Source organism: Mus caroli, unplaced genomic scaffold, assembly GCF_978045245.1.
Source record: "Mus caroli unplaced genomic scaffold, Mus_caroli_1 scaffold_17, whole genome shotgun sequence".
NCBI classification, from domain to species: domain Eukaryota; kingdom Metazoa; phylum Chordata; class Mammalia; order Rodentia; family Muridae; genus Mus; species Mus caroli.
The window spans coordinates 32989747-33013951 of NW_028227272.1; the positions used below are offsets into that span (position 1 = coordinate 32989747).

Sequence of the window (24205 nt, forward strand, 5' to 3'; positions counted from 1 at the left end):
TAATTCAAGAACTACATAGCAAGGCCTTGTATTATCACTACCATCAACTTCCCCTGCCCCTGAACTGAAGTGCCTGAAAGCCTGCCATTGTGTTACAGATGCCCCATATAGGCCATAAGTGGCATTGCTCAGCCTTGGATGGGGTTGTCCTGAGAACCATGACTTCTGCTGAGGTGAACTTTAGTACCAAATAGCTATAGAGGCTGTGAACTAACTAGATTTCCCATGTATATACAAATTAAGAAGGATGTGAACAACACATCTTGCAGTCTTAAAAATGCAGTAAGTGATATTTATTTATTTATTTTATGTATGTGAGTACACTGTAGCTGGACAGATGGTTGTGATCTTTCATGTGGTTGTTGGGGATTGAATTTTGAGGAGCTCTGCTTGCTCCAGTCAACCCCACTCACTCAGTCCCTGCTTGTTCTGGCCCAAAGATTCATTTATTATTATACATAAGTGGACTGTAGCTGACTTCTGACACACCAGAAGAGGGCGTCAGATCTCATTACAGAAGGTTGTGAGCCACCATGTGGTTGCTGGGATTTGAACTCAGGACCTTCAGAAGAGCAGTCAGTGCTCTTACCTGCTGAGCCATCTTGCTAGCCCAGTGATTTTTTTTTTTAAGACAGGATCTCACCATGTAGTTCTTCTGATTGTTCTGGAACTGGCTCTGTGGACCAAGCTGACCTTGAACTCACAGAGATCTGCCTGCCTCTGCCTCCCCAGGGCTGGGGTTAAGGAAGGGTGTGCATAGCATAATTCTTTTAGCTACTGGGCTGTAATTCTCTGTTGATTTAGACTGTGAGGACTAGAGTAAGTGCCATGAGCCAGAGGTTGCCGGTCTCCTCCCGCTAGCTGCTCCTATGTTGCCCATCTCCTCTCAGTAAGGAACAGCTTTGACTAGTGACCCGTGGAAGCTGGATACACATCTCAGCTCTTGTAGTGATGACTGCTCTAAGGCTCTGGCCCTGAGTTACACGATGTGCTCTGCCCTCTAAGAGATAGATGAGCTTCATTTGCTAACCAGCACACATAGTATCCTTGTGTGTTTGTTGTTTGTGTTTTCCTGTCTTAGTTTCTCACGTTCTCTCCTTAACTTCAACCCCTGGTGTTCTCTAGAATCAACTCTTGAAGTACTTATACTCAGAAGTCTCTTCTCAAGATTTGCTTCTAAGCGAACTTAAACTAAGACATTAAGAAAAGCAGAGGGTTTTCTTAAGATGGCTCAGTGGTTAAGAGCACGGACTGCTCTTGCGAAGGTCCTGAGTTCAGATCCCAGCACCCACATGGTGGCTCACTACCATCCGTAACAAGATCTGACGCCCTCTTCTGGGGTGTCTGAAGATACATACAGTGTACTTACATATAATAAATAAATAAATAAATCTTTAAAGAAAAAAAAAAGAAAATGTAAATGAGGAAAATATCTAATTTAAAAAAAAAAGAAAAAAAAAAAAAAAGAAAAGCAGAGACGTTATGACTACAGCTTCCCTTTATTCCCGACTCACAATTAAATCATCTTCGTGTATGTGTGTGTGTGTGTGTGTGTGTGTGTGTGTGTATGTGTTTTACAAACATTGAAGACATTCTTGCTTTCTCATTTAGGGACTGCTAACTAAATGCCATATACAAGGCCGAGCCCTTTTCAAGTGGCTTTGCATCTAAAACCCTTAGATATCTTTGGCCTGATTCCAAATGTGTGTGTTTGAGGGTAGGATGGGGGGGGGCGGAGGGAAAAGCAGTGTTGGTAAGGGAGGTGGTGAAGTTCATCTCTCTTTCCAAGTGAGAAACTCAGCCTCCTAGTGTGGAAAGGAACCATGTCCTTTTCAAAGGAACTGGTGTTCATTTCGTTCTTCTTTTGTCTTTTCTCCTTTACCAGCCAACAATTCTCTTGAAGAACACTATAGATGGCAAATTCCCATTAAACACAATGTCTTCGAAATTTTAAAGAGCAATGAGAGTCTGCTATGTGAAGTCCTCCAAAATAAGTTTGGATGCATCTCTACCCTGAGCTGTCCAACTCTAGCAGGGAGCAGCCCTCCTGCTCAGAGAGTCTTCAGAAGGACCCTGATCCCTGGGATAGAGTTATCTGTCTGGAAGGATGACCTTACCAGACACGTTGTTGATGCTGTGGTGAACGCAGCCAATGAAACCCTTTTGCATGGAAGTGGCCTGGCTGGAAGCTTGGTGAAAACTGGTGGCTTTGAAATCCAAGAAGAGAGCAAAAGAATCATTGCCACCCTTGGTAAAATCTCAGTTGGTGGAATCGCTGTCACCGGTGCGGGGAGACTTCCTTGCCATTTGATTATCCATGCAGTTGGACCTCAGTGGACAGTTATGAACAGCCAGACAGCTATCGAATTACTGAAACTTGCCATTAGAAACATTCTAGACTATGTCACCAAATGCGATGTACGCATTAAGACAGTAGCAATTCCAGCCCTGAGCTCTGGAATTTTCCAGTTCCCTCTGGATTTGTGTACGCGCATAATTTTAGAAACTATCCGGCTTTATTTCCAAGACAAGCAAATGTTCGGTAATTTGAGAGAGATTCATCTGGTGAGCAATGAGGACCCCACTGTTGCGTCCTTTAAATCCGCCTCAGAAAGCATCCTAGGGAGGGATCTGAGCTCTTGGGGGAGTCCAGAAACTAACCCTGCTTCCAACGTGACTCTTCACATCAGCCAGGGCCTGACTCTCCAGATTGTCCAAGGCTGTATTGAAATGCAAACAGTAAGTTTTTGTTTTTATTCCCTGGCAGAGGGGAGTCCTGGAATTAATGGTTAATCACTCACTAAGATGCTTAACGTGGAAGACTATAAGATGTATCTTTTGGGGATTAGAGTGTGTGACTGTCAGGGCCAGGCCATCTGGATTAGAGACTAGCTTCATTATCCTAACTCAATGGCTTTCTTTCTTTCAGTCTCCAGTCCTTCCTTTAAAACACATAACAGCAGCACTTAAACATCTGAAAGCAGAGTCATTATCCAAGAGATGGTTACAGTTGTGTGTGGCACACGGTCATATGGGAGTTATAATGATTAGGTTCTGATTCTTAGGAACCAGAAGCGATTGGAATACTCTTTAATCCCAAAGAACTTAAGCTTTCTCTTATTTCTTTGTTTTTGTTTGTTTGTTTGTTTGTTTATTTTTGAAACAATGTTTGCTTTCTACCACGTCATCCAAGACTCATGATCCTCCTGCCTCAGCCTCAAACACTAGATTTTTATTTTTTTGAGGCAAGGTCTCTATAGAGCTTTGGCTATCCTGGAACTTGGTATGTAGATCAGGCTGGTCTTGAACTCACAGAGATCCACCTGCCTCTGCCTCCAAGGTGGGATTAAAGGCTACTATGCCTCGGCTAAGCACTGAAATTAATTAATTAAGTAAGTAAGTAAGTAATTAAGTAAGTGTGTATGTAGGTGTGTGTGAGTGTGTATGTGTATCAATATGTGTGCTGATAGGTGTATATTTGTGGGTCTATGCATGCTTGGAGGTGGGGGTAGGGTTCGCACACATGTGCACACACATGTGCACACATGTTAACTTTGGTTGTCTTCCTAAAGTACTGTCTACCCTTCTATTTTTGAGACAGAGTTTCTCATTGGTCTGGAAGTTGTCAGGCAGGCTGTGCCTTACTGGCTAGCTAGCCCCAGGGAACTTGTCTTGGCTGGGATTGTGAGTGCTTGTCACCACATCTGGGTTTTTTCACATGGTCTCTGGCAAGTACTTTACTGACTGAGTTACTTATCTCTCTAGTTCTATCCTATTTTTAATCTTAAAAGAAACCAAACCCTTTATTTGGCAATCTCATTGGGGAAACAAGTCACTCAGCATTGCTGAAGCGAACTATCAATAATAGTAAACAAAAAATAGGAATACAGCAGGGCATGGTGGCCTGTCCCTGTAATTACAGTAATTTGAGGTGGAAGCCCAAGGATCAGGGGCACAGAGGTAGCAAAAAGTAACGGTGACAGGGCAGAGAAGAAAGCCCTACTGATGCCCCTCTAGAAGCACCCCTGGGCTGGCTTGCTTGGTGGCAGAAAGCTTGCTTAGCATGGGTTTGATTCCCTGCCCTGAGGGAAGCAGGCTGATCTTAGGTTTGGGGAGTTGTGAACTAGCAGGAGGAAGGCTTTCAGGGAGGCTTGAGTGACTTGGTCAGAGAGACAGAGAGGAGTCGACAGACAGGAAATGATCAGCCTGGCTGGACACACTGAAGTTTAAAGTTATTATTATCTTTTTAAAGATTTACTTATTTATGTATGTGAATACACTGTAGCTGTCTTCAAACATACCAGAAGAGGGCATGGGATCCCATTACAGATGGTTGTGAGCCACCATGTGGTTACTGGGAATTGAACTCAGGACCTCTAGAAGGGCAGTCAGTGCTCTTAGTCCCTGAGCCATCTCTCCAGTCCCCACAATCAAATTATAATTAACTGTCAGGGAGAGTAGCGCTTACAGCCTATGAGATATCAGAGTGAAGGCTGAGGAGACTTCATGAAGTGAACGATCTGAGGAGTCATTAGTGTGGCATTTAACATTTAAGCAGAAACATTATTTTTTTAAAAGATTTATTTATCGGCTGGTGAGATGGCTCAGAGGGTAAGAGCACCCGACTGCTCTTCTGAAGGTCCTGAGTTCAAATCCCAGCAACCACATGGTGGCTCACAACCATCCGTAAGGAGATCTGACTCCCTCTTCTGGAGTGTCTGAAGACAGCTACAGTGTACTTACCTATAATAATAAATAAGTAAATCTTAAAATAAAAAAGACTAATAATAATAACATATTATTATATTAAGATAAGCCATCTCACCAGCACCAAGCAGGAACATTATTAAATAGCATCCTTTGACCAGATTTTATCATCTTCATTTATTGTTAGCAGCTTCAGGAACCTTACATCTTCTGAAGGGTGCCAGTGCCCCCCAATGGCAAATTCAGATTGCTTTTTCAGGGCAAAACCATTAATGTCCATGATAAAAGGAGTACTTTGGCAAATGCCTAGAACCCAACACCCCAGAGGCAGAGGAAGAGGACTTGATCTAAATTTGAGGCCAGCCCGATCTACATACAAATCAAGTTGCAAGCCAGCCAAGATGACACAGTGATACCCTGTCACAAAACAAACAAATCCACAGAAGTACCTAAGTTTCCTTTGATGGATGATAAGAATTTTGGTACTTGCTTTGTTAAGGTTTTTATTGCTATGAAGAGACACCATGACCAAGACAACTCTTATAAAGGCAAACACTTAATTGGGGCTGGCTTTCAGTTTCAGAGGTTCAGTCCATTATCATCATGACAGGAAGCATGGCAGCATCCAAGCAGACACAGTGCTGAAGAAGGAGCTGAGAGTTCTACATCTTTATCCAAGGGCAGCCAAGAGAAGACTGTCTTCCAGGCAGCTAAGAGGAGGCTCTCAAAGCTCAACCCCACAGTGACACCCTTCCCTCAACCAGGCCACAGCTCCTAACAGACCACTCCCTATGGGACCAGCCTATTCAAACTGCCAGAGTACCGAAGCTGTAAGGGCACAGCTCACTTTAGCACTGATCTCAGAGTTCTGAGACAAAGTAGTAAGAAATGCAGTTGATGTCTATGTGTACGCTGATTCTGTAGATCTGTGGTTCTCAGCCTTCCAAGCTGTGGCCCTTTAACACAGTTCCTCACCTTAAGGTGACCTCTGACCATAAAATTACTTTTGTTGCTACTTCATAACTGTAATTTACTGTTACTGTTACGAATCACAATGTAAATATCTGCCTGAGGCGACCCCTGTGAAAGGGTCATTTGACACCTCCACAGGGGTCCCAACCTACAGGTTGAGAATGGCTGCTGAAGATGAACTGGTTAAGTGGCTGCCTGTAGAATAGTTGGGTAAGTGTGTTTGGTGACCCATACAGAAAGAAAGCTCTGTTTCACTAAAGTCCTTTTGGCCTTGTTTATACTTTCTTTAACCTTGGACCTGAGAACATAAAGACAGGAGACGTCTTCTGTTCCTAAAGTTACTAAGACACTTTTTCTTTGTTGCCAAGCAACCTACACGGAATCAACGAGAAGTGACAGAGATAAGGCAGAGAATAAAATCCGTATGGATGTGTCTTGAAAATAACCATGGGACACCGGGCAGTTGTGGCACATGCCTTTAATCCCTGCACTTGGAAGGCAGAGGCAGGTGGATTTCTGTGTTCGAAGCCAGCCTGGTCTACAAAGTGAGTTCCAGGACAGCCAGGGCTACACAGAGAAACCCTGTCTCGAAAAACCAAAAAAAAAAAAAAAAAAAAAAAAAAAAAAAAACAACAAAAAAAACCCAAAACAAAACAAAACAAAAAAACAAGAGAGAGAGAGAAAGAAAGAAAGGAAGGAAGGAAGGAAGGAAGGAAGGAAGGAAGGAAGGAAGGAAGGAAGGAAGAAAGAAAGAAAGAAAGAAAGAAAGAAAGAAAGAAAGAAAGAAAGAAAGAAAGAAAAGAAAGAAGAAAAAAGAAAAAGAAAATAACCTGGGCTTACTGGGCTTAGGGATTTGACTCAGTGGTAGAATGTTTCCTTAGCATGTGCATGGTCCTGAGTTCAGTCCTTAGCACTGGGGAAACAACATAATAGCTGGATGAGTAGACTGTGTATGCTGGTAATTTTAGCTCTGAAGAGATGAGTATAGCTCAAGGTTAATCTGGAGCCATTGCGTCCCAGTTTTTGTTTTGTTTTGTTTTTTTAAAAAAAGAAGGCACACATTCAGGTAAAAAGATAGAAGGGCTAGAGGATGCGGTTCAATGGATAGAGTACTTGCTTAACAGCATGAAGCCTTGGGTTTAGTCCCTAGAGCCCATAAACCTGTAATCCCAACACACGGCAGGTAGAAACAAGAGGATCAGAAATTTAAGGTCCTCTTCAGCTATTTGGGACATCTGAGGTCATCCAGGCTACAGGAGACACCATCGCAAAACCAGAACCAACAAGTTATGACGGTGCCTGCCTTTCAGTCCAGCGCTGAGGTGATGGAGACAGATGGGTCTCTGTGGACTTGAGGTCTGCCTGGTTTATATAGTGAGTAACAGGCCAGCCATGGTTACATGGTGAGATATTGCACCCCCCCCCAAAAAAAAACAAAAAAAAACCAAAGGAAAGAACCAACCAACCAAAGAGGCTAAAGAGAAGGCTCAGCTGTTAAGAGTGTGACTGTTCTATTGGAGGACCTGAGTTCTGTCTCCACCCAGTAAATCGTAAATCGGGCAGCTCCCAACTCTCTTTGCGTCAAGCTTCAGAGACTGACGCCCTCTCTGGGATTTTGAAGGCACTACACTCATGTATACAAACCCACACAGAGATATACACATGTATTGAAAATAAAATCTTTTTTTTTTAATTTAATTTTAGTAGTTTATGGGTATGAGTGTCTTGTCTGCATGTGTGTTGGCCACCAAATGCATGCCTGGTGACTGCAGAGCTGAGAAGAGGGCTTCAGACCCTCTGGAAGTATAGTTACAAGCTTTTATGTGCTAGCTGGGAGGTGAACCCTGGTTCCCTGCAAGAGCAACAATTGTTCTTAACCACTGAGCCAACTCTCCAGCCTGAAAAATAGAGTCTTTCAAACAAAAGGAGTTAGATGGAATGAGCAGAATCTTGAAATATATTATGTATAATTCAAGAAAAGGTGAGAGTAATGATAATATTTTTATATATGTACATCATTTCAAAATAGAGTGAACAACCTCATAGTAATGAAATGAATATGTCTCTATTTCAAAACCAATTTTTGGATCTAGAATTTTCAAAAAGTATTTTTCTAAACTTTTGTGGATGTACAAATTAGTTATTTTAGACGGAGAGATTTGACAATGAATCCTGTGTTTTCTTCCCTTTTCAGACAGATGTAATTGTTAATTCTGGATACATGCAGGATTTTAAATCAGGACGAGTGGCACAGTCGATTCTTAGACAAGCAGGGATTGAAATGGAAAAGGAACTTGACAAGGTTAACCTGCCCTCAGATTATCATGTGGTGCGGGTCACAAAAGGATTTAAATTGTCCTGTCAGTATGTCTTCCATGTGTCATGGCATTCCAAAATCAACAAATGCCAGGTAAGTTAAAAATAACCCTACATTTGTACCCTTGCACAATCTAAGCATTTTGATAAGTTTCCATTGTTTATGTTCATCAAAAATCGTTAGATGGTGTCTTAGTTAGAGTTTCCATTGCTGTTAAGAGACAACTCTTATAATGGCAACTCTTATAAAGGACAACATTTAATCAGGGCTGGCTTGAAGGTTCAGAGCTTCAGTCCATTATCATCAAGGCAGGAAGGAGCATGGCAGCATCCAGGCAGGCATGAGACTGGAGGAGCGGAAAGTTCTATATTTTGATCCAAAGGCACACAGGAGAAGAATGTCTTGCAAGCAGCTAAGAGGGGGATCTCATTGCCCATCCCCACAGTGACACTCTTCCTGCAACAAGGCCATGCCTACTCCAACAAGGCACACCTCCTAATAGTGTCAGTTCCTGGACCAAATATATTCAAACCACCACAGATGTGTTTCCTTTTTGGAAACACGCCTATGACTGGCTGAGAGGCTGAGCAAGTATGGTTACCCCAAGTTCTCTTAAGTTGAATTTGAAAGGTCTAAGTGAGTACACTGCACGTGGGCACTGAAACCCAGAACCCTTCAGTCTGTTTGCAGTCTTGCTCTATAATACACACTGGTCTGCTTTATCCTTCCATAATGAGGCAGGGGATTCAGCTTCTCCATATTTCCTTTCACAGGTTAAATTCCAGTAGGAGTTGGATTCAAAGCTACTACAGTTACTTCTGACTCCCATAAAACATGAAAATTAGTGAATAGAGGGAGTACACACAGGTGTAGAGAAATGCTTAATCCCAGTGTGCCTTCTCTCTTTCCATATATATGGAGAACCCCAAAAGATCACCAAGATGCAAGACGGTATATAATCACAAATGGTCAGAAAGCACATCTGAAACAATCAGACTAAGCTTTGATTAACTGTTGCTAGGAAGTAGCTTGGGAGTCTGAGGTCCTTCCTGGAACATGGGTGCAGCTTGAGTTCTGCTGCAGGTCAAGTTCTCAGGCTTATTTTCTTTTCTTTTTTTTTTTTTTTTTTTTAGCTTATTTTCTTTAAGGTGGAGACTGGTCCCAAGATGGAGTAGGTTTGGCCTCTCAATAGTGTCTCTCTCTACATAGTCCTTGCTAACTGGAACTTACTATGGAGACCAGGCTGGCCTTGAACTCACAGAGATTGACCTGTCTCTGCTTTGAGTGTTGGGATTAAAGGTATATGCCACCACTCTTAGTTATTTTTTTTGTTATGGAAATGAGGTCACAATGTATAGTCCAGGCTAGCCTGAAACTCTGTAGTCCAGGCTAACCTAAAACTCATGACAGTCCTCCTGCATGGGCCTCCTGAGGGCCAGGATTATAAGCCCTTACACTTGTATCGTTTTTAATCTTTTTTGCCTTGTGTATCTTTTTTTTTTCTTCACCTGTGCCATGACTTGTCCTCTCTTAGTTCTGTAATCCTAGAATGGATCTCCAATTATTCTCTATGCTTCATCTTTCCAAGGTTTTTCCACAGACAATCTCCCTGTCTATATAGCAATTCAATGTAATATTGAAAAGTTGATGGAAAATTAGCCTGGCATGTGGCCTACTTTTTTAAAATTCCAGTTGTATAGGTCAGTTGGCTGTGCCCCACATTGAGTGCCAGTGTGGTATGTGTTTTGGGGTCCAGCTGTGTTTCTGTGTCCTCTGCCTCCTCCCTCTCAGGGCATTTATGGGCGGAGTTCTGCAGGATTCCAGTACAATTGGGAATGAGTGTAGGGGTCGGGGGCACTCTGATGGTCTTAGTGTTATATAGCTCTTTTAGCCAAAGGCCTTCTCTGTCCATCTTCAATGAAACAGCTCTCTTAGACAATCTTGACTTGTGTACATACCTTTATTTAGGGTAGGCTTGTACACACGTACATTTTATTCAGAGTGAACCAGGGCTATATATGGACTTTGGAGAGTAAGAAAGGAGTTTATAGAAAAGTGAAAGTAATTGGCTAGGGTTTAAAGTTCGGTGAATGCCTTCTTTGTATGGAGAGGCAGCCCAGAAATCTCAGGTGGCTGGCTGGGTTCTTATCTGGAAAAGAGGAAGTTGAACTTGTAGATCTGTCAAGGACTACTTGACCTCCCTCGTGTAGAGGGCGTGAAATTCGGGTCCCTAGACAAGGTCAGGGAAGGGGAAGCCCTGTTGGTAAGGGGAGCCCCCCATTTTGTCCCCAGCTCAGAAAAGCTATCCCACCAAGGCAGACTTCGACCTTAATTAGCAGGGTTTCCTCACATAATCCCAGTCCTTGTGAGGCAGAGGCAGGCAGAGCTCTCAGACATTGAGGCCACCTACTCTATATAGTGAGTTTTAGACCAGCCAGAGCTGTGTAGTGAGACCTGATCTTAAAAAAATGAAAAAGAAAAAAGTTGATGGAAGTCTGAGTCTTCCTAGCTCTTGGCACTTCTCTGGGAGAAGCTACCCAGTGGATCGTCATAATATTAAAGGGATACTGTTCTCTTCTTTTAGTCTCCATCTCTCTCACTGAACTGTCAGGAACTCTTTGTTGACAGCGGCAGGTGAGTGGCACACTAATGCTTGTCTGACTCCCTGAGCTAGGGAGATGATCGAGGATATAAAACTGGAAGAGATCACAGTGCTCAAATGCCGTGGGTGGAATTCACTTGCCTCAGTTTCTCAACCCTTATGCTTCCCACTATCTGGTTTATAGCTATAGTAGGTTTCTGTGGCATGGGGCCTTAGCAGCCCTCTAAGGATGCATGGACACACCCATGTTGTGTGCAAACTGGCACTGTCTAGCTCAGGCTAGTCTGAACCTCTGTAGTCCAGGCTATCCTAAAACTAAATAACCAGGCTGGCATGATAAAATCTGAGTAGAACTGAAGGGTAAGTAAAGTCTTATTTTTGTCTTAAAGGTTGATCTGGAACTTGTATTTATCTTACAGATATTGAAAGATGCAATGAAGTCCTGTCTAAAAAAATGCCTTAAACCAGATATAAATTCCATTTCCTTCCCTGCTCTCGGGACAGGACTGATGGATCTGAAGAAGAGTGCAGCAGCTCAGATAATGTTTGAGGAAGTTTTTGCATTTGCTAAAGAACACAAGGAAAAAATGCTAACTGTAAAGATTGTGATCTTTCCAGTAGATGTGGAGACATATAAGGTGAGTTAGTGTCTTGGGAAAGTCTTAACAGTTTGCTCATTCATTACCTACCAATGGCCAATTAGTATCTCTCTTCTAACACACTAGGTAAGGATCCCACAATGTGGTGGGATTCTAACATTTCATTTCTGCAGATCACCCACCCTTGACCTAATCGCAAAGCTCATCATCTAAGCCATGTTCATGTTTGTTTTTCTTATTTCCTTGTTGGCATTTATTCTCTCTGTTCTTTAAAGGTAAGCAACCTATTTTTGATATGGGTTGATTCTTTCTACCCTGCCTCCTCCTCCTCTTCCTCCTCCTTCTCCTCCTCCAAGATATTTCTTGATTTTTTTTTTCCTGGATAGAACTGGGTATCTATAAAAGGCAATAGAAGGTCATTTAGCAAACATTTCTTTCATATTAACTTAAGCCAGGTGTTTTTGTCTCAGAGAAAGGAACCAGTCTCCAGAACCCACTGTTGGCATGTCTCATGAGAATCGGGTGTTCCACACTGGTGGACAGAACTGGAAAGACACTGCCAAGTCTTATCCTTGGCTCCACCAAAGCCCTCTAGGCTCTTTGCTGACCATCTGCTTATTGTCTACTCCTTTCATAAACATTATTTCTAGTGGCTAAGTTACAGTTTCTGTCACTTTTCATTCGAAAGCTTTGCCTAAGTATTTCTAACCCTGCAACATCTCCTGCATTCTGAAACGACATAACCAGAGAACTGACTTTTATCCATTGTATATGGCTTCTCTTACTGTTTCCTTATCAGTGGATAATGTTATCTCATTTCCAAATTCTTGAGTGGGGACGACAGGGAACAACCTATTATAATCTCTCCAGGTAACTAAATATAGTAAGACCAAGGGATTTTATTTGCTCTGGAAATAGAAGCTACAAGCATAGTTTATAAAGGAAATGTTCTATAGATTAAGAAACTTCATTGTTGAGTTGGGTGTGTTGGTGTGCACCTTTACTTCCACTTTTTGGGAAGCAGAGGCAAGGTGGATCTGAGCAGGATGGAGCAGGACTTTCATACTAGTAGTACTCTGGAGGCAGGCGCAGGTGGATCTCTGAGTTTGTGGCCAGCCTGGATAACAGAGAAAGTTCTAGGACAGCTAGCGCTACACAGAGAAACCCTGTCTCCAAAACCCAACACACACACACACACACACACACACACACACACACCCACCACATGAAGATCTCTGAGTTCGAGGCCAGGATGATCTACATAATGAGTTCCAGTTAATGCAGGGCTAGATAGCAAGATCGTAAAAGCCTGTCTAAACATATACACACTTACTCTCTCATTCTCCTCTCTCCTTCCCGCCTCTCTCTCTTCATTTTTGAAGTTCAGATAGATATAAAGCAAAATCTAGTCTTCTAGTCTTATGATTGTCAGTAAAGTAATGACTGCCTTTTTTTTTTTTTTTTTTTTTTTTTTTGGTTTTTCGAGACAGGGTTTCTCTGTGTAGCCCTGGCTGTCCTGGAACTCACTCTGTAGACCAGACTGGCCTTGAACTCAGAAATCCGCCTGCCTCTGCCTCCTGAGTGCTGGGATTAAAGGCATGTGTCACCACGCCCAGCTTATTACTGCCTATTTTATCAACTTTGAATAAGAACAATAATGGATAAGGTGTTTCCAAACCCCTAAGAGATTTGGATTCTTTCAAGTCAACTCTGTCTTAAAGGGTATGCCTAGAAATACTCCGTCTTTTTTCGTAAGTTGTCTGTAACAGTAATTACCATATAGAACATATAGTGAATGCTCACTGAGTCAGCTCCAGTTTTAAGTAGTTTACAATAATGAACCCATATAAAACAGTTTGGTGTGTTGATAACATGTAGAAGTGATCTATATTTTTATTTTAGCTTTAATTTGGTATCTACATTAATACCTGAATGGATGAAAGCTTGTATTTTGTCTAAATTCTACCAGGTCTTTGTTTTGTTTGTTTGTTTGTTTGTTTGTTTGTTTTTCATTTTTACCTGTACTAATTTCTCAGGTGTTCTAAGCCAGTGGTTATCAACCTTCCTAACGCTGCAACCCTCTAATACAGTTCCTCATGCTGTGGTGACCCCCAATCATAAAATTATTTTCCTTGCTACTTCATAACTATAACTTTGCTTCTGTCATGAATTGCAATGTAAGTATCCAATATTCAGGCTACCTAATGTGGGACCCACAGGCTGAGAACCTACTGCACACATTCTCTTGGATTGTCTAAGGCTGCCTTAGGGCTTGTAGCAGCGGGAATGGAGTCTACTGGGACAGTGGTATGATATATTCAGGTAGAGATTTTTATTACCGTGGTTGCCCACTCTTCTATGACTGCCTTGCTTTGCTTATTCTAGATTTTTTATGCTGAAATGACAAAAAGGTCCAGCGAGCTGAATCTCAGCGGTAATAGTGGTGAGTAAGAAATGAAGAGTTTTATAGGCATAGCGGGACGTGAGTGGAGGCAGGAGAATCAGGAATTCCAGGTCAGACTCACATAAAAGCAAGTTTGAGGCCATCGTGAGCTACGTGAGATTCTTTTATAAAGAAGAGGTGGGGTACCTGGGTCCTTATATTCTCATTACCAATTCTGAGTCAGGAACTCTGGCCTAGTCAAGCAGCTCTCTTTAAAAAAACGAGTTGCTCTCACAGGTGGGATAGGTGGGTTCAAACAGTCTTGGATGCTGTGTACCTGTGAGGTTAGTTCTGTCTCACTCTTTGGGGTGGAATGTTTAATGGCTCTGCAGACTGGAAGTACAGAAGGGGCGACTCTCGAGAGTCTTGGGATGCTGCTTCTTAGGAGCCTATATTTATTGTCTGTCGATTGGTGATAATAACAGTAGGTGATTGTGGACCAGTAAGATGGCTAATCTGGTCAAAGCACCTGCTGCCAAGCCTCATGACAAAAGTCCAGCTCCCAGAACCCATAGAGAAAAGGAGAAAATTGATTCTCATGGATTGTATGCTTGCTCTCTTGAGCGTGTACACACACACACACACACACACTTTAAATAAGTAATAGACAATATTTTTGATCATTTCCAATTATCAAAAGATGTTTTGTAAATTAAAATTACAAAGCATTAAACCAGTTCCAGGAGGCAAATAAAGAGAAGATAGACAAACTCCTCAGGGGAGGGAAGGAATTCTTCAGACTGGGAGGGATCAAGAATGGCTTCATGGACATGTTTCGAAGCTGAGCTTTGGGATGTAAAGATTTCCATCAGCCATCAATGGTGGTAGGGCAGTCCTTGACATGAATAAAACCCACAGGAGCAAACAAATAAAGTGCGTATTTATTTCATGGAATAGAGAGGAGCAAGGGAGGGGTGGAGTTTTAGGCTAGGCTAATGCAAAAAGGGAATATGAAAGTTCTATATGTCGTTAACCCAGAGCACAGCCACAAGGATCATGACTTATTCAGTAGTCCTTAAAAATATCTGTCAGTGGGCGTGGTGGCGCACACCTTTAATCCCAGCACTCGGGGAGGGGGCAGGGGAGGCAGGTGGATTTCTGAGTTCGAGGCCAGCCTGGTCTACAGAGTGAGCTCCAAGACATCCAGGGCTATACAGAGAAACCTGTCTCGAAAACAAAAAACAACAACAACAAAAATCTGTCAAGAAATTAGAATTTATTTTTATTAAGAAATTAGGAATATAATTAGCATTGCTAATGTTTGATAAGTATTATCTTAGGTTATCAAGGGAAGGTTATACTAGTCAGGGATGAAGAGAAGCGCATCTTCATTAGACATATTTATAATAAGTAGTTAATTGAATGCATTTTCATTCTTAGAACAGTTACCCTTGGTGATTTGAACAATTTAGTGATCTGAAATAATGCTTCTCTCCTAAAATGATGGATCAAGGAAGTATCACTATGTATTGTTTTCGTGTCCTTCCAGAAAGCAATGTAAATTCCCCAATAACCACTGAAAACAGGAAAAGCTATGCCTCTAGTTAGAATTCCCTTCTCACCATAGTTGTCCTTTTGTTTTTTAAAGGATTTATTTATTTAATGTACGTGAGTACACTGTTGATCCCTTCAGACACACCAGAAGAGCTCATTGCATCCCATTGCAGGTGCTTGTGAGCCAGCATATGGTTTCTGGGAATTGAACTCAGGACCTCTGGAAGAGCAGTCAGTGCTCTTAACTGATGAGCCAGCTCTCCAGCCCTGTTGTTGTCCTAAACACTGGCCTTTTTTTGCTTTTATTTCTACTCAGCTCCCTGCCTCCTCTCTTCAAGGTTTTTGGATTTTTTTTTTTTTTTTTTGGTGGGGAGGCAGTTTGAGACAGGGTTTCTCCGTGTAGCCTTGGCTGTCCTGGAACTCACATTGTAGATCAGGCTGGCTCGAACTCAGAAATCCGCCTGCCTCTGCCTCCCGAGTGCTGGGATTAAAGGCATGTGCCACCACGCCCGGCCCAAGTGACTCCATTTGTAAGATGGACTAAATAGTTCCTGTCTCATAGGATTGTGAGGCTTAAATAGAATGTGTAAAGCTCTTGGAACAATGTCTGGAATAGTTCTCAACTTGTTTTTTCTCTGTAACTCAGTCAAGTAAAGGTAATTTCTTTTCATCAGTACAATAGCATTCCACTATTGAAGGGCATCCAGTTATTTCCATTGGGCAGTTAGTTCCAATGTGAACCTTCAAGATGGCTCGGTGGGTAAAGGTTCTTGCTACCAAGCCTAAACACCTGAGTTTGATCTTCAAACTCTCCCGACACACACACACACTATGAACCTTTCAAAACTTCCAAATTTCTCTCCCTGGTGGGTGGGTGATAGTCTATTTCTCTGATTGCGGTCAACATAAACATTTTTTTCACATAGATGCAAGCCATAAAGTTTGCTTTTCTGTGAAACGTTTTGCCTAACTGGCTACTGGTTTGCTACTTTAAAAAAAAATGGATATTTTAATTAATCCTTTGAGAATTCCATACAATGAATCCTAATTCTCTCCCTAGCTCTTTCTAGATATCCCTCTATTTTATGTATTTATTTATTTTGAGACAGGCTCTCCTATTGCCAAGGTTAGCCTCAAAATCTGCCTCTCAAATATCGGAATTATAAGCACACGCTACCATTCCCAACTTTTTTGTTGTTGTTGTTGTTTTTGGGTTTTGTTTTTTTTTTGCTTTTCGAGACAGGGTTTCTCTGTAGCTCTGGCTGTCCTGGAACTCACTTTGTAGACCAGGCTGGCCTCGAACTCAGAAATCTGCCTGCCTCTGCCTCCCAAATGCTGGGATTAAAGGTGTGCGCCACCACGCCCGGCTCTTTTTTGTTTTTTTAAATGAATTTTATTCCTTGAATTCTGTTGCTTTAGGTGTTTGATTTTAAATCTGGTAGGTGCACGAGGTTAAGGAATATGTCACGTTAGCAGGTGAGAATAGGAATATGTCACGTTAGCAGGTGAGAATAGGTAAACTCACCTACTTATGAATGGCAAAGCACACATCACAGGATGGATAGGATAAAGCATTGCCTTCTAAGCTAACTGGTTTTTTTTAAGGAGGCCATAAGCTAAGCATGTAGATTCTCTTTATATCTGGTGTAGCATTACAGGTAGATGGGTTTTAGCTGCTGTGGCTGACGATGGTGGTGATATCCTTGGGGCGTATAGTAGCTGTGATGTTCTGTGCTTCTTAAATACTCAACTGCCCTCCATATCTGTTGTTTTTTTTTTTTTTTTTTTTTTTTTTTTTTGGTTTTTTGGAGACAGGGTTTCTCTGTATAGCCCTGGCTGTCCTGGCACTCACTTTGTAGACCAGGCTGGCCTCGAACTCAGAAATCTGCCTGCCTCTGCCTCCCGAGTGCTGGGACTAAAGGCGTGCGCCACCACGCCCGGCTCCATATCTGTTTTTTGATAGGTGCTTTAGCCCTGCAGTGGACCAGTGGGGAGCAAAGAAGAGGCGGCCTTGAAGCTGGATCTCCTGCCATCAATCTCATGGGTGTAAAAGTGGGAGCGATGTGTGAGGCCCAGGAATGGATTGAAAGGTTGCTGGTCTCCCTGGACCACCACGTCATTGAGAATAATCATATTCTCTACCTTGGGAAAAAAGAGCACGACGCGCTGTCTGAGCTCCAGACCAGTGCAAGAGTCTCCATTTCAGAGACCGTCAGTCCAAGAACGGCCACTTTAGAGATTAAAGGTTCCCAGGCTGACCTCATTGAAGCAGTTATGAAGATTGAATGTATGCTGTGTGACGTTCAGGAAGAAGTGGCAGGAAAAAGGGAGAAAAATCTTTGGAGCTTGTCAGGTGAGTGACTGCATGTTAAGTTAAAAGCCCTTGCTAGGAATTGTGCCACACCACACCTTTTATCCTGGTACCTGTAAGGTAAATCTGTGTGAGTTCCAGGCCAGCCAGGGCTACATATATGGTGAGACTGTCTCAAAATAAATAAATTGAATGAGGAAAAAAGTTTCTTAAATTTGAAGTAAATGTCCTTTGAACTAAGGGATGAGGGAGGTGTTAGTATGGGTTAGTATTGGTATTAGTGGATCAGTGTTGGGATGGACAGTAAATTTGTTAAGTCAGGTCAAACCAATAATATTCCAGAGTGCTCTCTGTGAATAGAGAAGATGGGACAGAAACAGAAAGGAGCAAAATAGTGAACCCCAATCTCCCAAAGCCAGGTGGAATCCCAACACAGGGCTCTTAACCGCTGAGCCATCTCCCAGCCCACCCTTCCTCGCTTTTTCCTTTTTTTTCTTTTTCCTTTCCTCTCCTTTCCTTTCCTTTCCTTTCCTTTCCTTTCCTTTCCTTTCCTTTCCTTTCCTTTCCTTTCCTTTCCTTTCCTTTCCTTTCCTTTTCTTCTCTTCTCTTTTCTTTCAGAAAGGGTCAGAAGTAGCCCAAACTGGCCTTGAACTCATTTCATGTGGCAGTAAATCTCCTCCCAAATATGCCCAGGCGATGAAAACACAACACAGTTAATATGATTACAAGCTGTATGCCTAGATTGGGCAGATCTACCACTACACTACCATCTTCCACATCTAGGAGACCCCTTAGAACTTGCGGTTTCTCCAGGCCATGTGCTTCTGCTCTGCTTTTCTCCTTCTTCCTCCTCCTCTGTGTCCTCTCCCTCTTCCTTTTTCTCCTTCTTCTCTCTCCCCCTCCTTCTGCCCCATCTTCCCTTTTATCTGCCCAATCATCAGCTCTCCTTTATTTTACAAATTAAGGTGGGAAGCAGGTTTACCAGAAAACCTGAGTGCTGACTCATTCCTTGTTAGCAGCTACTAACCGGAGAAGAGAATTAATATCAAATATAATTAGCCCCAGGGCTAACCACAACAATTACATACTTAAGGATAGCCTTGAACTCCTAGTTCTCCTGCCTGTGTGGCTTTTGAGTGCTTAGTTAACAGGTTTCTGCCACTGATGTTATCTGTGCTGATGAAATGAGCCAATTCAAGCCAAAGTAGAGTATATAAAGGCAGGTTTATTGGGTACAGCTCTCAGGCTAATTCATTGAGATGCTGTGCAGATGAGACAGAAAAGTGGGGTCCAGGTGAAAGACCCCCGCGGGGAGACCCTTAAGTCTCGGGAAGGTGCGCACCCAGTGAGACGCTGAGACCGAACTTGTTGTAACCACACGAGGCTTTAATGGCACACAAACAACAAAGGAGGGCTCAACCAGCATGCTGGGGTCGAAACTCATGCACTGCGCAGGGGGCAGAGGAGTTTGACCCCGGGCCCAAATTTTTCACAGGCTTATAAAGGCAAAAACCACAAACCAAAAGGAGGGAGCCAAAAGAATTGGTGTGGTTACACATGATTGGCTCATTTAAATGTCAGCAGGGTGATTACAAGTTAAGAGGGTAGTAAGTGCCAGCTAAGGTGTAGGAAGGCACAAGGGCCTGGGACTTATCGAGGTCAGCAGGACACCTGGTCAATGTATAATTTATGGTGGGCTAGAGGGAGGTGCTGCCCGGGAGGCGCCATCCTGCCAAATGGCCATTTGGTCAGTCCTGATAGCCCTGGCCAGTTCCTGCATTCAGGGTGAGTCTGGCTGTGCCTGGACCCGCCTGGGTCTGTTCTTCACAACATTTAGCCCTGAATTTTTTGAACTTAGATACCACAATGCTATAAGACCTAAAATTATAAATTTTTACTCTTCACAGGGAGAGAAAGCAGGCATAAGGAAGGGGGCGGTGGAGGGGAGGTGGGAAAGAAAGAACAAAAAATGTCTGGATTACATAGGGAAGAGCCTCCTGGGGAGGGAAAGCCAAGCTCATTGGCTGGGAAATTCAGGGTAGAGGGCTGGATATGCCAGCCATATCCTGTAGCAGGTAGGGACTAAGAGATGCTGGAAGAACCCAGAGACCAGTTCTGCTTTGGTACGTTAAATAGGCACCTCAATAACTTGTTCCAAAGTCTTCCAAATCCCAACAGCCACCGTGTCTGACCTGGTTTTGTTTTGTTTTTGAGATAAGGTCTCACACTATAACCCTGGCCATCCTGAAATTGATTATGTATCCCAGGTGAGTTTTGAACTTAGGATAGTCCTCCTGCCTCAGCTTCCCTGGGGTTACAGATGTGAGTCACCATGGTTAGCTCAGGTCATATCACTTTGATAAGCCATGTTTTGTCTTTCTACTGTTAGTTGTTCATTAATAAATAGAAACACATACTGTTGAATTTACTTGTGGTGTCATGGATTATACAAAAAGCTGTAAGACAAAGTTAGAGCCATGCAGAAAAGACAACAAGAAATGGAACATACCCATTTCTGCAAATGCAGCATTAACGGGTAACTGTATTTTATCTGGTGGCCAGGTTATATAGTATCTGATGCCCTCTTCTGGCATGCAGGTGTACATGTAGATAGAGGAGAGAGAGAGAGAGAGAGAGAGAGAGTTAACATATTTTTTTCCCCTGTGTTCATGGAGCATTGAAACAAGGTTTTTTTCTTACTCATTATTTTAGGACAGGGGACTAACCAGCAAGAAAAACTGGACGAAATGGAAGAATCCCACACATTTCAACGATACCCAGTATCATTAACTCAGGAACTTCAGGACCAAAAGAAACAGTTTGAAAAGTGTGGCTTGTGGGTTGTGCAGGTATATCTAATCAAAGAAGGCTCTGGTTTACCTAGCTGTTAACTAGTTCTATAGCCAAAATGAAAATTCTCCTGCCAAGGACTCAGCCGCTCAGTCACCTGGAGTCTGGAATAAGACTGGGTAGGAATGCAGGCCTTGAAGAGTAGAGTTGGAATCAGGAGGCAGGCATGATGTCAAGACAAGCAGAGACACAGATTCAAGATTTATGAGGAAGTGTCTACCTGTCATCGACCACTACAGTGGAAAGCACACGGTGTTTAGCCTGTCGCGCTACCTCTGTTTAACCCACTTTTATCTCACTGAAGCATTAGCTTTAATGGGACACATACTATGCCAGTAGGTCATATCGGTACCAGTGACTGCACATGCTGATGACACAGTGGAGTTGTGTGTGAAGCAGGGTAGGCATGCTGTGTGTATGCTGTCAAAATAAAGGGCTTCTCCAGTTAAAGTGTCCCAACAAGGCAAAACTTTACTTCCCATCAGCAGGGTGCACGCTACTCAGAAAGGAGAAGAGCCAACACACTGGGTGTTCTAACACAGGTGGAGACTGTGGGTGGGGGAGGACTCAGTTACATTGTAACAGGTGGAGACTGTCCTGTCCCCACTGACAGGAGTCTGACCTCCACTGTCGCTGGCTTGGCTAGCTTTAAAAGAAATGGTGAAAAGGAGATGAAGGAAATAGGGGCAGGGGAATGCCAGTGCCTAAATTACTTAAGCTCCTAGCTGCCTGGCCTTTGTAAATAAAAAGTTTTATGGGGTAGGGGATCAAAGCATTGCGGAAAAGTCTTACTAGGTAGAGGAGATAAGATTTGAGTTCCTTCTCATTAAAGACTGTCAGGAAAGACTAATATTTGAGGTCTCTGATATATGGAGGTTAGGAAACCTTAGCTGTTGTCCTGCCTTAGGACTCCTCTTCCACTGCTCGCCTTGTTTTTGTGAGACAGGGTCTGTGGTAGTTTGAATGAGAACGCCCCCCCACCCCACCCCACTACCCCATAGGCTCATACATTAGAATGCTTGGTCCCTAGTTAGTGTAACTATTTCAGAAGGGTTTGGAGGTGTGGTCTTATTGGAGGAGGTGGATCCCTGGGAGTGGGCTTTGAGGTTTCTGTCTTGTCTTTCTGTCTGTCTTGGTCTCTGTTACTGTTCTCATACATGCCTGCTTCCTTTAATTATGATCATGGACCAAATGTCAAAAACTGTAAGCAAGCACTAGTTAAATGCAGTCTTTTATAAGAGATGCCTTGGACATGGTGTCTCTTCACAGCAATAGAATAGTAACTAAAACGGGGTCTCTCGCTTTTACTTGGAACTTGCTAATTGGGCAAGCTTGGCCAGCCAGTGAGCCCCAGGGACATGTGTCGTCCCCAGTGCTGGGATCACAAGCACATGTCACATGTGTGGCTTCTTAAAAGTGTAGAGTCTGAGGAGTGAACTCAGGTCCTCATGTTTTCAAGCGGGGCACTTTACCAACTAACTGAGCCATCCCCCAAGCCTATGAAATCTTATATTAAGTTACTTTCTTTTGAGACAGAGTCTCACGTAGCCCAGGCTAGCTTCATACTTGCATATGTAGCTGAGACTGTCCTTGATCTCTTTCTGACCCCTCCCCCTGTCTCTACTTCTGGGTCTATATATAGGCATACAACTGACATTATTAAATGCACTTATTGAAAAGGGGGGTAGGATATTTTGAAGAGAGAGAGAGAGAAGCCAGATTAGGAGAGAACTGAACAGCAAACTTCATATATTCTATCCACGTAGCACATGTATCTTTTAAGGAGTGCGGGAAACAATTTAAGTAGCCATTTTTCAGAGCATCAATTCTCTTCTTTGCTTATAGGTGGAGCAGATAGACAATAAGGTGCTGCTGGCTGCCTTCCAAGAGAAGAAGAAAATGATGGAAGAGAGGACACCAAAGGGATCTGGGAGCCAAAGGTTGTTTCAGCAGGTCCCACATCAGTTCTGCAATGCGGTGTGCAGAGTCGGCTTCCACAGACTGTATTCGACATCCTATAGTAGGTGTCAGGCTTGTCCTTTGGGCGTGTCTTCAGGGCTGCCTACTTGGGCACAGGCTAGCAGAGTCAGTTTTTAGCTGTGGGGAAGGGATCCTTCTCCCCTGGGCTTCAGGGGTGAAGTCTTTTAGAAATGGTCACTCTTTTCTGTCTTTTGTTTGTGTGCGATACATTGATGGGAGAATGGACAGCAGGATCCATGGTGCTCGTTTTAACCTTGTTCCCGTTTCAGTGTTCTAGCTATCCTATCTGCAGGGAGCACCTTAATGTGTCCCTTTCTTACCTTTCTCATTTCACAGATAATGCCAACTCCTCCTTCCTTAGTTAGAAGCTAACATTTACCTTAAAGTAACTTAGTTACTTAAGAAAGTAACTTGAAGAAACTTGTATCTTGTGCCCCGCCCTACCTTTTTTAGACAGAGTCTATGTAGTCCTGGCTGTCTTATAACTCACAGAGATCGGTCTGCAGCCTCCCTTCCCTGGTACTGTTCCTGGGATTTAAGGCATGTACCATCATGCTGGACCCTTCCATCCTCTATTTCCTGTCAGTGAAGCAGGTATAATCTGGCAGATGAAGTGCCGCTCTTACTTATTAGCTACTGGTATGAACTGGATTGGGAGATGTGTAGTGATACTCCCATTTTGAAACAGGAGAGGGAGAACACAGAACACTTACTGTGTGCTGCTGGACAGGATTGCTCAATAGCCTTTGTCCCTTTCTAGGTCTGCTGCCTAGAGAGGGGACTGCCATTAGACTGCCTCACAGGCTAGAACATGCTCAGATTATTGTAGCCAGATTACAGTTTCTCCAGCAATAGGATTCCTTTAAAAATTCAGCAAGCTCAGTGGTTAAGAGCACTTGTGGCTCTTGCAGAGGACCCAGGTTTGATTTCAAGAACCTACCTGGTTCACAACCATCTGTTACTCCAGTTCTAGAGATGTGATGCCCTCTTCTGATCTATCCAGACACCAAGAACATACTAGGAACCAGCACACTGATGTAGGCAAAACCACTCACACATAAAATAAAAATGAGTAACTTTTTTTTTTAAAGCTCAGCAAGCAGGGCTGGAGATAGCTCAGAAGTTAAAAGCACTTTCTTTCCACAGGAGCAGGATTTGATTGTTAGTACCCACATGGTGACTCACAACCATCTGTAACCCCAGTCCCAGAGGGATCCAGTGCCCTCTTCTGGCCTCTGTGGACACTACATGCACACGGCATACAAAGGTATATACATTCCCACGGACACATAGAAAATAAATAAGTGAAATCTACAGACACACAAAAAAAATAAATTGAAAAATTCAGCAAGTAGGGGGATTCATTTGAGGTCAAGTTCATGTCCTCATGATCCCACAGGATCCCTTTGGCAGGATCCTGGTGACATCAATAAAACAATTTTAAAAATGGACTCAGCAGGGAACTCAAAGATTACTTTGTTGGAGCCAGAGAAAATAATAGAGCAGGCAGACAGGCTGGAAGTCTGTGCACTGGCCTGGAGGGAGGAAGTGGAAATGGAGGGAACTTGCTGAGCTTCAAGTCCAGACAGCAGGCAGGCTCCGCAGTGGGAGTCTGTGGGTTCACAGGACATGGTGGGGGAGTGAGCTCCAGAGACAGTGGGAGGCCCCCTGTCAGGGCAGACAGGCCTAGGATGTTGGTCAGAGATAAAAAGGGGGTGTTAGGCTGGGGAGGGGGATAGTTGCAGTCTCTGGGTCAGAACTAGTTACATCTCTTTCTTCTTATTTTAGTTCTACCAGCTGGAAGAAAGGATATTTGAACTGAAAAAAGTGCTCTAAAAAACGATCATGCTTTATTTTCCTGTCATTTATAGTTTAGAATCAAAACAACAACACTAACAACAACAATAACAATAAAACCATGTTTCCAGTC

At 43.0% G+C, this 24205-nt stretch overlaps 1 protein-coding gene across 4 annotated transcripts in view; it reads left to right on the top strand.

Annotated features, from left to right (window-relative positions):
- Window positions 1–24205, top strand: part of Parp9 (poly(ADP-ribose) polymerase family member 9) — a 36690-nt gene that overhangs the window by 6361 nt on the left and 6124 nt on the right. For all 4 annotated transcript variants that reach the window (XM_021184752.3, XM_021184753.2, XM_085832406.1 and 1 more), the window contains 7 exons: window positions 1886–2739; window positions 7874–8089; window positions 11018–11236; window positions 13583–13640; window positions 17098–17487; window positions 20158–20294; window positions 22141–22315. In XM_021184752.3, coding sequence (XP_021040411.1) covers window positions 1886–2739; window positions 7874–8089; window positions 11018–11236; window positions 13583–13640; window positions 17098–17487; window positions 20158–20294; window positions 22141–22315 — 2049 coding nt within the window. The remainder of the gene's footprint in view (window positions 1–1885; window positions 2740–7873; window positions 8090–11017; window positions 11237–13582; window positions 13641–17097; window positions 17488–20157; window positions 20295–22140; window positions 22316–24205) is intronic.